Raw genomic sequence first — 16,106 nt, 5'->3', positions numbered from 1 at the left:
TGTTTCAGGGTTTAACTTATTTTCAACTTATTATTAATTTTTAACTTATTATAGTCTACCATCCAATGATAGTTCACTATTTCATATATAGTATAAGAAACTAAATATATTTCCATTTCTCCTTTCCCAACATTTGTGTTATTGGTGGCCATATATTTTATTTCCATATGTGTCATGAACTTCACAATATGGTGTTCTCGTTCTCTCTCTGGACAGTATGTTGCCCTTTAAAGATATTTAAATAATAACAAAAAACTCTTTACGTTGACCCATGTAGTTACTAATTCTTGTGCTCATCATTCCTTTGTAGATCTAGGTTTCCATCTGGTATCATTTGACTTCTGCCTGAAGACTTCCTTTAACATTTCTTGTACTGTGGGTCTGCTGGTAATGAATTCCTTCAAATTTTTCTTTTTTCTTCCATATTTAGGTAGCTTTATTTCTAACTCTTTATCAGTAGAATTATATGATAAAATCTTAAATTTTTGTTCTAAGTTTTATTTTTTCTTTTTTTAACATCTTTATCGAGATGTAAGTCACTCCCCATTCAATTCACCTAAAGTATATGATTCAATTTTTTAAAGTATATTCACTCAGTTATGCAACTATCACCACAATTTTAGGACACTTTTATCACCCCCAAAAGAAACTTTGTACCCATTAGCAGTCACTCTCTACTCCCCTCCAATTCCTGGTAACCACTAATCTACTTTCTATTTTTTTAGATTTGCCTATTCTGGACATATCATATAAATGGAATCACACAACATGTGGTCTTTTGTGATTAACTTTATTCATTTGGCATAATGTTTTCAAGGTTCCTCTATGTCATAGAATGTATCAGTACTTCATTCTTTTTTATTGCTGAATAATATTCCTTTGTATAGATATACCGCATTTTATTTATTCACTCATCAGTTGATGGACATTTAGATTGTTTCTACTTTTTGGCTATTATAAATAATCACTTTTAAAGTCTTTTTCCTCTATATGTTTCATTTTGGGTATTTTCTATCATATCTTCAAATTTATTAATCTCTTCTTTGGAATGTCTAATCTGCCATTAATATGATCCAGTGTACTTTTAAAATCAAACATTGTTGTTTTCACTTCTAGAAGTTCAATTCAGGTCTTTTATATATGTTCCCTATTTCTCCTTAACATGTCCAGTCTTTCCTCTAACTTCTTGAATGCATGGAATTCTGTCACAATAACGTTTTAACGTCCTTGTCTATGAATTGTCTCATCAGTGTCATTTCTGGGTCTATTTCTATTAATTGAGTTTCCTCTTCATTGTGGGTTGCATTTTCCTGATTCTTTGCACACCCACTAATTTTTTATTGAATGCCAGACATTATGACTATTACTTTATTGGGTACTGGATATTTCTATATTCCTCTAACTATTCTTGAACTTTGTATTGGGATGCAATTAAGTACTTGGAAACACTGTTACTTTCAAGGACTACTATTAAGCTTTGCTAGGTAAGACCAGAGCATTGTTGAATCTAGGGTTAATTTTCCCCACTATTAAGGCAAGACCCTTCTTAGTACTGTACCCAATGATCCGTGAATTATGAGGTTTTCCTCTCCAGTTTTTGAAAAAGGCATTATTTCCTGCCCTATGTGAATTCCAGGTATTGTTCTCTTTAATCATTTTGTGTATTTTCCTCTGGTCTTGGGTAGCTTTCTCACAAGCCTGTGCTGATTAGCACTCAACTGAATACCAATGGAAACTCTCTGAAGATCTCTGGAGTTATCTCTCTGTGGATCCCTCTACATTCTGATACTCTCTCTGCCCTGCTAACTCTAATTGCCTTGGCTTTCATCGGACTCTTAGCTCTGTCTCGACAAAGGCAGACTTCTAGGTTTTTCCTGAGTGGGCCCTGTCTCCAGGCAGTGAGCTAACCTTGTTTATTTCCCATCTCTCAGGGACCACTTTCCTTTATTGCTTGATGTCCAGTATCTTGATATTTGTTGTTTCCTATATTTTGTCTAGATTTTTATGTTTCAGGCAAGAAGCTAAGTTTGGTCCCCATAGAATATATCTGGGTTGGAAGTGGAAATCTTATTCTCTTGCTAATCTTGTAATTCTATCCACAACTAACCCAGGGCTGTTAAAATCTCTGATGATTCTGAATTTGCATATTTTCTCTTTTATTTCTGTTGGATTTGTGTCATGTATTTTGAAATTCTGTTAAGTATCTTATACATTTTTGATGGTATGTCTTCCTGATAAATTCACCCTTATATCATTGTGGAATGTCTCTATCTCTGGTAATACTGTCTTAAAGTGTATTTAGTTTTTGTTAATATAGCCATTTCAGCTTTCTTAAGTTTAATGTTTACACAGTATAAATTTTTCTACTTTAACTTTCAAACTATCTGTCTTTTTACCTAATGTGTTTCTCCTGTAGACAGCATATAGTTGGGTCTAGTGCTATGCCAAGCCATACCTTGTTTTATTACATTATGCATTTTTGTGTTTTTGCTTTAGAAATTGAAAGCAAGACCCTCCACCAGCAAAAAGATTATGACTCAGTTTATTGCAGTGGTCTGGAACCAACCCTCTAATATTTCTAAGGTATGCCTGTAGTTAATATTTTGGAGGCAATACGTTAAGGCTATGTAACTACCATGTTCACCTTAAAGTTTTGCCCATTAATTTTAGCATTTAGTAGGTCAGGTCTACAGCAACTGTCACTGCGGTATTCTAATGGTAATTTTCTATTTCCCTCATTCCTTCTATATTTATTATTTGGAATTCTATTATTTGGAAGTCGTCCCATCTCCAGCATTTATTCATTCAATTATATCACTTATTTATCATGGAATCATGGATTTCTTTTGGACTATAACCCAATACTATCATTTTGTTGTTGCTCAAAATGTTCCAGCTTTGGCCATTGGGAGCTCTTTCAAGATGGCTCCTATATCCTTATGACATTCCTACACACACACACACTTGGTTCTTCCTTTTTGGCGCTACACAACACTTCAAGGCTCATCTTGCATTTCCGTACCCTGGTCTTAAAGTCAGCCATTTCTACAAGGAGCCCTGGTTCCTTTTATTTAAGAATAGCATTTAGAAATCAAGATCTGAATACTAGATATGTTTGTTGCTTCTGGAATAGCACGATGTCTAGGCCTTCTCAGTGGACAGACTGAGAAATTGTCACAGACCAAGATATGACAGCTAAATGTAATGTGGTATCTGTGGTAGGAAGGTTCTAAGATGGCCTCTCGGTGGTCCCTGCCTACTAATAATCATGATCTTCTGTAATCCCTTCTCCTTGATTCCAACCAACAGAATGCCTAGACATTGAAAGGATGCCACTTTCATGAGTAGATTACAAGAGATTCTCATTTCCATTTTGCTAGCTCTCACTCGCTGGCTTTGATGAAGCAAACTACCATGAGCTGCCTCGTAGAAGGAAAGGCATATGTGTCAATGACTGAGGGTACCTCAGGCTGACAGCCAACAAGGAACTGAGGCCCACAGTTCAACAGACTGCAGAGAACTGAATTTTGCTCCCCCCCCCAAAGTGGGAGTTCAGAGCTGATTCCTTTCAGATGAGTCTTCAATCCCACAAAACATCTTCGATTGCACCCTGGTGAGAGCCACTAGAGCAGAGGACCCAGCTAAGCCAGCTTGGGTTCCTGACCCACAAAAACTGGGAGATAATGAATGCATTTTTTTTTTTTAGTCACTAAGATTGTGGTAATTTGTTATACAGAAAGAGATCACAAATATGGTATCCTTATTTGGATCCTAGAACAGAAAAGATATTCACAGAAAAACCAGTGAAATCCAAAATAAGTCTTAAGTTGAGTTCCTACTACTGTGCCAATATTATTTCCTTTGCATTGATAAATGTGCCATGGTTATATAGCATGGTAATATTAGGGGGAACTGGGTGAGGGGATGGAAACTCCTAATGTCTTTGCAATTCTTCTGTAAATCTAATATTATTTCAAAATACAAACTTGAAAAACACTTCTGGGTATTACATGTTATCTTTATAAAGAGGATATAGCAAATTTGAGGAGAAAAAATAAAGGTATCAGGGAGCCACAAGTCTGGGGGTAGAGATTCAACAACCAGGCCTTAGGGGGTGTCACAGTGTGATGATAGGCTAGAAAGAAGTAGCAAGTGTGGTGCTCACTCTGCTGGGGCAGACACAGGACCAGGCCTGATGCCTGTCCTGGGAGTCAAGAATCTGGTTGAGGAATTCTAGGAATATTTTTTCCCCAGCTTTCAAGATACTTGTGTCTGTTCACCTCTATAAAATTCCTCCAAAATGTCAATATCTGTTCTGAAAGGAAGTTGCTTACCTGTTCCTGATCTTTATGGTTTCTGTCTTTGCCCTTTCTTCTGGAATGCCTCTAATGTCTGCCAGCAGATACATTCACACACTTTCTTATCAGTTTCAAAAGAGAACTTGCAAGAAAATCTTTGACCCCTTTGCCCTCAGTGACTTTTCAAACCAGAGCCCTCACTCACCTAACTTTACCATTTAGCTCTTCATCCATTTACCAGTTGTTTATCTTCATATAGTTAAATTCTATTCCTGGGTTTCTTCAAACATAAACTGGGAATAAAAATCAGCATATTCTTGATGAATATTCCTTAGAATGATAAATTAGGTAAAATACTTGCAATTATTAGGAGAGTGCCTGGCAGGTAGTTAAGGACCGGTTGCTTTTGGTTGTTTTCCTCCAGCCCCTATTTCTAGCTAAATTCTTTTATCCATCTCTTACATCTGTTTCTTCCAAGAACCTTCCTTCCTCTTGGCCTGCATGAGCCATGCTCATTGCATAGTCAAAAGGACAGGAGACTCTTTGCCAAAGTTAAAAGCGCATCAAACACGCCTAGCATTTATTATTTTAATCACAAACCTACAGACCCCTCAGTACACTCTCCTTGGGACTTGGGCCCAACAATCGAGTTGACAGCCTTGGGTGTATGTATGTGGTAAGAGGGGTGGGGATGGGTGAGGAGTGTCTGTTGATAACTCTGAAATGAGGAAGATTCCTCCAAATGGAGAGCTGGGTAGAAGTCAGTGGCTGTGGGTGACCTAGCTTCTGAGTAAGGGGTCAGTAAAAAATCGGATAAACAAAAGAAGGATACATGCTTTTGTAATCCTTCCTCCAAGCCTCTGCCTTGGTGGGAAATCTTCCACTTTTTCCTGGGCTGGGGAAATCCCCAGAAGGGTCCCTTCCTTCATCGTGTTCTTCTACATGTTAAAAAAAAAAGGAATGGGGTGCTGGTACCTGGACTCAGTAACCCCTACTCCCCATCGCCTCCCCAAACTGCCCTTCAAGGAAGGAGTCAGGACTCTCCCCAAAGGTAGGGGTCTCTCACTCCTGATCTAGGTCTGTAATGTCAATCCACAAGATTTCAAGATCTGCCCCCACCTCTAAGGGCAAGGTCAGCTCAGAGCCCTCCTAGGTTGTCACCTTGGTCTCAGGTTAAGGCAGGGAGCTTAAGTAACACTCCTCCCTGTAGTGGAATGCTTGGATGGGATGTTGCTAAGGGATAAGGGCTGTGATCGCCACATGGTGGCCTGATCTTACAGACTCCTTCATGCCTGAAATACCCCTACTGGGCTATTCCTAGAAGGGAGGGGCGGGGCCTGGCTCCTTTTATTGCTGGAAGACTGAATTTCCAGGTGAAGGGTCTGGCTCTCATCCTCACTTACATTCCTGGCCTGGGCAGGCCAGGGAATGGGTCATGGGGAAGGGGCAGGGCTTCAAACCCCAAGGTGGGAATCCCATAATTCCGATTCCTCTTCCTTGCCAGGATGGACTAGACTGACCATTCTAAGATAGGGGATGGAGCAGTATCCTGACACCTCCTTATCCCAGGAGACATGGCAACGATAGTCATCAGGGGACAGGGATGGATCTCATCCTGTTTCCTTCCCTCACCTGGGCAAGGGCAGGTACCATGGGGCAAGGGTGAGGCTGTGATCTCCTGGAGACAAGACCCTGATCTTCTTGCAGCTGGCTGGGCCTGTAGGGAAGGGTGGGGTGTCACCTGACTCCTTCTCCTTGACTGGTAGGGTTGGGGCCTCATCTCATCTCTTTCCCCAGAAGACCTAGGCAGGACAACCTCATGGGAGAGTGAGGGAAAAGGCAGGGCCTCATCCTGACTTATCCTCCTTTCCTGAGTGGGGAAATCCCAGGGGAGGGGTGAGGCCTGATCAGGACTCTTCCTCCATGCTGAAGCTGCTGCGGCGGCTGCTGGCCTTAGAGACAGCGGGGGACACAGAAGAGAGCAGGGGGTCAGAGGCAGCCCGCAGTGGGGACAGGGTGCCCCCTGACAGTCCTCCCACCACTCCCTCCTCCTCCTCCATCAGAATGTCCGTTAGCCCCAGGTGGAAGGGGTCCCCCAGATCCCCCAGGTGGTCGCTGGGAAAGTGCAGGTCCAGAAGGGCATCCGAGGGTGGCACTGGGGGCTGCTGATGGGGAGCGCCCTGAGCAGGTCCCTCTCCTGCATGAAATGTTGCTGTGCCTGGCCTGCCCTCCTCCTCAACGTCCAGCTGCTCTGGCTTGAGGCTGTCAGAGGCCGAAGTTGTGGCCAGGGAAAGCAGCCCTGGGGTGGGAGGGACAGGCAGACCATGGATCTGGGCCTGCAGTTCAAGCTCCTGCAAAAAGTAGGGGATAGGTATGGGGTAAGATGGAGTTCAGAGCCCCTCAGAGGCAGAAGAGTGTAACAGTTAAAAGGACAAGTGGTCTGGGTTTGAATTTAGCCTCTGCCACTCACTAGTTGCATAACTTTAGGCAAGTTACTTAATGTTTCTGAGCCTAAGTCCCAATCGGCAAAATAGGTGTAATAATGGTCCCTGTCTCATAGGATTGTGACGATTAACTTAGTAAATGGAAATAAGGCTCTTGTCACAGTGCATGGCACAAGATAAATGCAATGCACACTAGCCAATATTTATTATTCTTGTTAATGTTATGATTACTACTTATTGCCATCGTCATCATCATGGGAGTCGAGAAGCCCCAGGATCCCCCAAGTATGCCAGGAAGGGAAATCCTGGCCTATTCTTCCCTTGCCTCTGTCTGCAGGAAGCCCCCCACCCTTACCCCTGCCAGACCTGTATTCGGAGCTGCAGGCTGCGGTTGGCTTGCTCCAGGGACCGCTGCCGGCTCTCCAGGTCCTTGGAGCGTTGCTGCTCCTTCTGCAACTTGCGGATGTAATCTACAGAGGCTTTCAGGATAGTGCCCTTGTTCCAGCGCATCTCCCTGTGGGGCCCAAGGGGAAGGAAAGAAGGGAGTTCTGCATATGGAGTCTCTTGGGAGCCAGGGCAGGGTGTGTGTGTGTGTGAGCACCAAGTCGATGGAGTACCTTACCCCATGCGTAGAACTTGAGTGTGGGGGTAATCAAGGGTATGAAATGCTCACACCCTGCCTGGAACCTTCCACCAGTGTCCCAACTCCTATCCCTGAAGCCAGGAAGCCCACTATGACCTGACCCCTTAGTGCTCCTTTCACCTCTGATCCTGATTCGTCTCACTACATCCACATTGGCTTCCCAATGCTCCCAGGACATGAAAAACCATTCCTACCTCAGGGCCTCCAAGACCAGCTATGCCCTCCACCATGAACACTCTTCCCCCAGATACCCATACAGCTCCTGCCTCCCCTCCTTAGGCTGTTTATTCAAATGTTTTTGTCTGTTGGGACCTGTTCTATCTCTACCCTCCTCACCCCAAATTGTAACCCACCCCAGCATTTCCTCATCTTCTTCCCATTCTTTATTCTTCTCCACAACACTCATCATAATCACATGGGGGCTGTCCGTCTGCCCCCACTAAAATAAGTTCCATAAGGTCAGGGGTTTTTGTCTGTTTTGTTCCCTCTGGTCACCTCAGGGCCTAAGCACGATACCTGGCACAAAGCAGAAGCTCAATATGTTTCTTGAATAAATAATGCAAGCATGAAATAGACAGAAAACTAAGTACCTAAGTCCTGCATGGACTAGATGAGGCACATGGACCATAATGTCACCAATCTAAAATTTTAGGTGGGGACACAGCAAGGGGCTGTGACCTTGCTTAGGGTGAGGAAAGCTGAGTGGAAAGGGGCCAGAAGAGCAGAACTGCTGGGTGGTTCCTACCCAGGTTGTCCCCTCCCCCAGGAATGACTTTAGGGGAGTGGGGACCCTGCTCCACCTTCTGCCAGCCTGGGGCTTCCCGGCCCACACTCACGGGTCACTGGACTTGGGGATGAGAGTGCCCAGCTCCTTGATCCTGTCATTAATGTTGAATCGCCTGCGACGTTCAACTTTGGAGGCAGGGGAGAGAAAGAGCGGGAAAGAGTTGTCAATAGGCCAAGGAGGGAAGAGAAACTGGGGTGTTGGGCAGCTGTTGCAGGGAGGGGCCCCTCCAAGGCAGGTTAGGGTATAGAGCAAGGCAGGACTGAACAACATGCTGGCAAAGGCACACACTCTTACTCACTTAGGTTGTGATTGTCTTTCTTCTGCCGTTCCTTCAAAAGGGCCTTGGCCTCTGTCTCTGGAAGAGAGTGGGAGTGGTCAGGGCCTCTGGGAAACTGGAGAGCAGAATTGCTGCTAGGGCAGGCTTTGGCGGGCACAGGCTGGGAAAGTGACTTTTTCAAAAATGCCACTCTTTTTACTATTTTTCAAGAAGCCATGGTGACAGGCCATTTGCTAAAACCAAGATGAGAGACAGTGCGGTGAAAGCGGGACCAATGGGTCATGTGGAAAAAGAGGGCAAAGAGTTCCCATTTCTGTCTGTGCGAACCTCTCACCCCAGAACCAGGCCCACCCCCAGACCTGGTAGACATGAGACTAACCCTGGCCCTTACCAGAGATCTCCCGTTTGATGTTGGGCAGCTCAGCTGGGCAAGAGTTGCTGACAGTGATGGCAGGCGTGGCCACGCCCTGACTATTGTACACATCAAGCAGATTCCCTGACACGGGCAGCTGGGGGCAGACAGGGAAGAGGAATGATGGTTGGGTGCAGACCCCCGGCTTGGTCCCATCTTGGAACAAGGCTCTTGACCCCTCCACACAACTCCAAAGACAGGCCCCCTAATGCAAGGATTGCCTCAGTACAGGCACCCTTCCTTCTCCTTCAAGGGAATTTCACATGGTAACCCAATAAAGGAGGACAGGATCAAGGGGATCTACCTTGCTTTGCCATGGGACTGGAGCCTTCCTGGCCTATTCATTGCCCCCATAACCTCTAAAATCCCTCGGTGACCTCTGAAGCCTGGGGCTGGCTAAAAAATGCTGCAAAACTACCCTTCTCAGGTCTTTGTCAGTTCCTATGCAACATTTCAGTCTATTGCGTTCCTCTTACCCTCAGCATGACATTCCAATTCAGCATTCTTGGAACACTCCAACCCAATCTTCTCAGACCTTGGGAAATTGTCATGGCAACGTTCCTTCCCAAATCTGACCTCTGGAGAGTTCCAGCTGGATCTCTAGTCTTTTGCGGTGACTGCATCGCAACACCTTACTTACATGGTCTCCAGCTGCCACATACCAGGTTCCTGACTCTAGTATCTTCTTGCACCTTCTGATCTCCCAGAATTTCTTGTCCAACTACACAACTAGCACTGCTTTTATGTCTGCCTAGACTGTTTTCTCTCCTTTACACTCTCCTGGATATACTCCAGGGCAACATACTAATCCATAAGTAATTAGTCCCAATTCCTTGATATGATTTCATCTCTTAAAACCCCCACCAATCTGCTGGATACATTTATTATAAGGTCCCAATCTCTAGCTGTGTCCAAATCAAGAAAAAGTTCTAATAAACCAGTACCATTTTTATGTATGCTTCTATCCTCTTGATAAACTGGAAAGAAGCAAAGCTACAGCCACTTGGTGCATCCTAAAGCAAGTTATGGGACTGTTGGAATATTCCAGAAGCAGAATGTTACAATTTATTGGTACATCTCTTGCTCTAGAAAGTTTCATCCACTCTCCACAAGACCCCAGCCTCTTGGCACAGTTCACTGTAAGAGACATGGTACTCTGTAATCATTTCAAGGTTCAACCATACTAAGTTTTAAGACTTTTGGTGTGTTCCAATCTCTTGGTAAATTAGAAATGCTACAAGAGTCCCACCTCTTGGTCCCTTCCACAGTGAAGCTTAAGTGCCTTGGTATGCCCTAATATCTCCATGAAGTCCCCACCCTGTATGTATCAAAAACTACAAGGTCCACACCTCCATGCAATCCAACACAAGGACCTAGGGCACTGCTATGCCCCATTCTCATCATACGGCCTCCCTCTCTATCTTAATATAATCCAAGGCGAGGGTCCCTTATACACACAGCCAGCCCAAGTGTAGTCTCAATGATAGAGGGATGTGCTAATTGTCTCAGAGCCTCACCGTGCTGGGGAGCTGTAGCCCCGCAGTGCCTCCAGGCAGATAGCTGAGCATCTCATCATTGTAACTGGACTCCAGGCTGATGATCTCATCAATCACATCATCAATCTGGGGGAACAAGTATGGAAGAGGGTTAGAAGAAGCTGGAGGGAGCAGGAAGAGGAGGGTTGTCTACAGCCACGTACCTCCTTCTCTGAGCTGGACCCAATGGTGAGTAGTGCCATGGGACTGTTGGGGGCACTGCCTGTGGGGCCAGTAGCATGGGCGGCCTCAGGGGCAGGGAGCGGCTGAGCACTAGCAGCCCCTGGTGGTGGATTGAGAGCCTGGGAAGCCAGCTTGGGTCCAAGTGTGGTGGACAGGTACTGTTTCACCTGCTGCCGGCGCGCCTGCTGCAGGTGGTAGCGTGTTGGGTTCTCCAGATGTGTCTGCACCTGTGGGGTAAGGGGGAGGAAAGACGGGAAGAAGAGGGCTCAGAGAGATGATTCTGAGTCTCAGCCCCACCTTCAGAATTTATCTGTTCCTAGGCTCAGGCCAGCAAACTGGGCCCAGAATCTGAGAAACCTTCTCCCCCACCCCGCCCTGGCAAATACTGGTTAAGTATCCCCCAGGACCCACCTACGGCTGAGAGAATACCTGTTTCTAGAGCCCTCTGTCACAGTCCTCAAGACTTGCCCCTCATCTCTGACATCACCTAATAGACCTAGGAACTACACACTCCAACGGCCAAAGAATTCCTAATACATCACACATACATAGGCTTTTCTAAAGCTACTCCAGACCCCAGGGTCCACTCGGGGCACTCCTTACCCTCCATGGTCCACCAAGACATCCTATGATCCCCCAAGAACCCCTTACAACTCCATGGGAACACCTCAGAAACTATAAACACAACGGGACACTAGCACAACCTACTTTAACAGTACTGTGACCTTTCTTAGAGCCCCAGGACCTCACCCAAAAGCCACCTGAACCAATTCCCAGTCACCAGGACCCCTCTCCTAGGGCTTTTGGACCTTACCTTGAGCACCTCCCTGGGCACCTGAGCAGGGGGAGGCCGGCCCAATGTGTGGCCCCCAGCAGAGACACCAACCACAGAGATGGCAGGAGAGGCAGGTGCAGGACTGGGGAAGGGAGAGGCTGCAGCCTGTTCCCGACGCTCACGCCTCTCCTGCTCCTGGGCCTGGGCCCGCATTAGCTGCTGCCGCAGCAAGACCCGTGATGAAGATGATGATGACATGGCAGGGGTCCGGGAGCCCCCTGCAGAAGATGATGCAGACAGGGTAGCTGGGGTGGCTGGTGTGGCCTGCAGTGATATTGGGAGGCTGTGGAATGGGAAATACGGGGCCAAGGTAAGCTAAAAGTCTCAATCCAAATCTAAGGAGTCAAAGTGTGATAGAGTAATCGCAGGAACCAAGCCTGATAGCAGCCCTTAGGGGTCAGTCTGGTGGGGGAATTTTAGTCCCTCAGTCCTTATGGTGAAGCATGGATTTAGGCTTGTTCATATATTGAGCAGATGCTACCTCTTGGCTCTGGGAGAGGGGCTTTATCCCATTTAAAGGAGAGCAGAAGAAGATAGAATTGAGGCTGTGGCAGTAGATGTAAATACAGAGGGCTCATAAGCTCAATTGGAGCTGCAGATGCTCCCTGAGCTCCTGGGGGTGGGCATCAGGCTACAGGGGCAATCGCAGGCCCTTCTTCCTCCCCTGCCTGGGCCTCTAGTTCCAGGAGCTAGTCAGTCTTGAAAATCTCAGAAATTTCACAATCCTCTCTTCCTGCCCCTCTTCCAGGTCCCCTCCCCTCTCTTAGAGCCCAGGCCCATGACTCAGCACATTTAGACTTCCCAGCTTGGGGAAAAAGAGAGATCAGCAGGGGTTCCTCAAGGACAGGGGTGGGGGTGAGGAAGTTTGTTGCATGGAGGGGTGAGCAGGGCTGTGGGTATGACTCCTCCCAGTAGCTAAACTTGAGCTGGCCAAGCCGGATCCCTGGGCACTCTAGGCAGTCAGTATGCCATATTTGTGAATGAATGGGTATGCAGGTGGGTTAGGCAGGGGAGGTCTAGTCCAAGATACCAGCATCCTTGCTTGGCCTGCTACCTGCTTTTCCTGGACACCTTTTCCTGCTTTTCCTTTTTCTGGCCCCTCATTTTACTATCTGGATAATACAGGCTGCTGGAGAGAATAGGCTGGGCTAGCATTGAGGGCCTCTGCCCACTAAGATGGGATAGAGGGGCCTGAAAAATTGAGAAAGGAGTCAGATAGAGCAGACATACCTTGAGCGTAGTGATAAGGGCTGGCTTTTGAGCTCGTAGAAGCTGTCAGGATCAAGGACGTTTTCTAATTCGATGTCAGCAACAATCCCGGATTCCGGAAGCAAAGAGTTTAGGCTGAGGGTGTGGGGGAGGTAGGGGTGGTGGTCAGTTTTTGTATGGAGACCTCACTCCCCGCCCAAGAAAGAGAGAGATGGGGCAGGGGGTGCGGAGATACGGAGGGAAACAGAGTATATCTCTAACATTTGGCCACTCTGCTGGGTACCACCACCATGAATTCCCGTTTTCTCCCCTCCTCACACCTCTCTCCCCTCCCCATTCTCTTTTGCTGTGTTACCCCTAGTCCCTTAAGATTCAAAATAACAAGAGTGCCTGAATCTCAACTCCCTGCTCTAACACTCACGTGTAACCACAACCTGGGTTTGAGGAAAATGGAAATGAACTTAGGAATGACGATTCACTTTGCAGGTTTCCTGACTTTGCATAGAGTTATCCCAGCCCCTCACCCCCTACTGTTTTCCTGGCAGCTGAATGTGAGCCCACAGTTTGTCCACACACATGCAGCACGGTAGGGGCATCCCTCAGCATAAAAGCCCATTGTAACACAAACTGAATGCATCACAAAGAGAACCGGGGTCGAGGATTCACTTTACAGAAAGATCCATCACTTTGTAAATGAGTTCCCCCCTCCTCCACTCCAGCCAGAGTTCCTGGGATACCAACACAGATCCGAATACAAAATGAAAATAACCAAACGCTCCCCTCGGCTCAACAATCTGGATTGATAAGAGGGAGAATCTGGGTGGAAGATCCTCTTTATGAGAGCTTTCTTTTCTTGGCTGGGTGAGCCTGTCCAGCAATCTCTGCTTTTTAGATAGATCTAAATGCACACACAAACCTCCAATACCAGCACCTACTGATTCACAAAAGAAACTGTGTATACCCTTCCCTTTCATCTATTCCCACCACTGTGATTATCTAGGTTGTTATAAAGGCATTAGAAGATGGTTAATCGATATACGGAAAGGATCCTGCTCAGCCCTCCATGCTGGGTGCAAGATCCTAGTGTGTAAGGAAAATCAACATGCACAGGAATGGATATGCATCCGTGAATTTAGTCAAAGATTTAGAATCCTGAGAGATTGTGGGTGACTTCACTTGAGAAAAATTCTCTCCCCTCCACCAGGATTTGTCTTTCTTCCTTTCCTTACCCTCGGACAGGGCCCTAAAACCACCCAGGAAGTCGAGAAGAGGAAGCTCGAGGAGCCACTGAGCTCAGCACAAATCTCAGGCAAAAAGGCAAAGCCTCCTACCATCTCGCACACCCATTGCACAGAAATTTTAGAGAAGGGGACTGAGGCTTCCAAGGTCGCTGATGGAAGTGAGGATAAGAAGCCAAACAGGACCCACTCAGGCAGGGATGGTGCAATTAGTGCTCATTCCAGCTCTAGAGACAGATTCAAGATTATTTCCAGGGTCTGAGAGACAGACTGGGAGGGTGAGGTAAAAAAGAACATGTGTGTGTATGGGGTAAGCAGGGCTTGGCCTGCTGAGAGGTTAGGGCAGGTGGCTGCAGGAATGAGACCCTTCTCTGAGTTCCCAAATAAGGTCTAAGGCCTTCTCTGAGCTAACAGGTAGCACCATCTCCATCACTTCTGTCTGCCTGTCTCCCATTCAAGCCCCTACGAGGGTGTAGGAAAAGGGCTTTTCCACTATCCCTGGGATCTGACCCAGCTGAGTGGGTGGGCAGAGGTGAAGGGATTATTCTGGTCAAGTCTTGATGAATGTTGCTTCTCTTGTTCACTCACGCTCACAAGGCTGGTCCCACGCAGCATATCTGAGATGCCCCCAAATCTCAAAAGATTCATATTATCCCCAAACACAGCCTCCAGCAACCAGCCATTGGGAATCACCAAGCTCCCAAGACGGCATCTCTGTCCCCTAGGGCCCCTTCCTTGACACTGAGAGAAAAAGCCCCTTAAAATCAGTGCCTCGCCTACAGAGTGTCCCTCAAATTCATCCCCTTGATGCGTGACTCTTCAAGGACCCCAAATCAGCCTCTAATCAGAGTCTCAGTTCCCCAAGTTCAGCTATCCTAAACCAGTTTCTGGATACAACAGAATATGTCCCTGTAAACCCAGTCAAGCCCCCGCCCCCAAATCTGAACCAGGCCTTCTTTAATGCACTTCCACGACTCCTTTAAGCCTCAGTCCAGGCAGGCCACCGCCGGATTCCTTAGGTGTCCCCCCAAGACGGGCACTCTGACGTCCTCCAAGCCTAGGCCGAGGGCCTCCAATCCCAGTCCAGGGCCCCAGCTGCCCCCAGATCAGGCTATCGGGAACCCCGGTCAGCACTACCGGCCCCAGGCGGCCCCGCACCTGAGCAGTTGGGCCGAGTCGGCCGGCCTCCGTTCCTCCAACACCACGAACACGGCTCGAGGGCCCTCTGCGCTGGCCTCTACGCCGTCCCGAGATGGCTCGGCTGCATGAGACATGACGCCCGGCCCCGGGCGAGCCCTGCCAGGCCGGTCGGGCTTCGGCCCGGTCCCCCTAACAAAATAAGAGTCCCCGCCCCTGCTTACCACTGCCTCCCCCGCTAAGCCATGGAGTGAGCTCTGCGCGGGCGGGAGAGCGTCGAAGAAGAGATGGGGATGGGCTGTGGAGTCATCCCCGCCCTGAACAGACCAGCACCCCCAAACCTAACCCCGGACGACCGCCCTCCTACTCCTCGTCCTCTTCCCCCTCCTCCCTGGGCTAGGGAAACTCCACAGGAAGTGACCGCACCGAGGATGGACGGCTTGCCGAGCTCCGCCTTCTGAGTGAGGCGGCCAACAGTCGAAGGCTGGTTCGAGGGCCCGCCCTAAGCTACGCCTCCGACGAGAAGGGAAAACTATATTGGCCAGCTCTCTTTCCAAGAAGGGGGAGCCTAGGCCATGCCCTCAGAGGCAGAGACAAATCAGCGAGAGGTAATTTGTTAAGCCTCTCCTCCTCTTAAATTATTCCACCCCCTGCAAAATATTAAGCCCCTCCTTGGGTCCTCTGCGCCTGCGTACCGATGGCCAGTCGGCGCTCAGAGAATCTTCAAGCTACGCTTCTAGCTGCGGAATCGCGCCCCCTCTTGGCCAATTTTCGTAATATCTGCTTTGTAGACCACGCTCCTCAATCTACCCAAAGCCACAGCTAGGAGGCCTCGGCAGCTACATTCCTTGGAGGTACGCACCATAAACCCCGCCCTTTCGGTGCCCACAGTCCAGTCGCTCAGCTGGTCTTCTTCAGAGCGCTCCGTCTTCTAGACTCTGTGTCTTCTAGATAGGCCATTGTACTAGGTCGTTGTGCTACACAGTAGGTGCTTAATAAATCGTTGACAGATGGATGAATTAGTGGAAGGAAAGAAATTAGATCTAGTCCTTTCAGTGAATGACTTCTGGAATCATAAAGACCAGAGTTTGGAAATGGGCAAGGGACT

The 16,106-nt window shown here is 47.5% G+C and overlaps 1 protein-coding gene across 2 annotated transcripts; it reads right to left on the bottom strand.

Moving 5' to 3' along the window:
- Positions 1–4,000: 4,000 nt before the first annotated feature.
- TFE3 (transcription factor binding to IGHM enhancer 3) lies at positions 4,001–15,368 on the bottom strand. Of its 2 annotated transcripts, none has more exons than XM_039843703.1 (10): positions 15,020–15,368; positions 12,645–12,758; positions 11,394–11,697; positions 10,561–10,806; positions 10,379–10,483; positions 8,841–8,958; positions 8,471–8,527; positions 8,222–8,297; positions 7,109–7,256; positions 4,001–6,649 (listed from the first exon to the last, which is right to left on the bottom strand). In XM_039843703.1, the coding sequence occupies exons 1-10, from the start codon at positions 15,133–15,135 to the stop codon at positions 6,206–6,208; spliced, it is 1,728 nt and encodes a 575-aa protein (XP_039699637.1). In that variant the 5' UTR covers positions 15,136–15,368; the 3' UTR covers positions 4,001–6,205. The 2 variants fall into 2 exon arrangements, with proteins under 2 accessions (XP_039699637.1, XP_039699638.1); XM_039843704.1 differs by having other exon boundaries at positions 11,394–11,632; positions 15,020–15,298.
- Between the last annotated feature and the right edge of the window lie 738 nt (positions 15,369–16,106).

This window comes from Pteropus medius, unplaced genomic scaffold (genome assembly GCF_902729225.1).
Source record: "Pteropus medius unplaced genomic scaffold, Ma_sr-lr_union100, whole genome shotgun sequence".
Classification (NCBI taxonomy): domain Eukaryota; kingdom Metazoa; phylum Chordata; class Mammalia; order Chiroptera; family Pteropodidae; genus Pteropus; species Pteropus medius.
The sequence above is the reverse complement of the archived record's forward strand: the minus strand, read 5'-3'. Positions and strand labels throughout refer to the sequence as shown.

What these genes read in the sequence shown, in the direction of transcription:
- TFE3 (XM_039843703.1), bottom strand. Translation starts at nt 15,135, where the DNA reads ATGTCTCATGCAGCCGAGCCATCTCGGGACGGCGTAGAGGCCAGCGCA. An exon ending in GGTCCAGCTCAGAGAAGGAG is followed by an intron (nt 10,484 to 10,560) that starts GTACGTGGCTGT and finishes TTGTTCCCCCAG; the next exon opens with ATTGATGATGTGATTGATGA. An exon ending in GGCTACAGCTCCCCAGCACG is followed by an intron (nt 8,959 to 10,378) that starts GTGAGGCTCTGA and finishes GTCTGCCCCCAG; the next exon opens with CTGCCCGTGTCAGGGAATCT.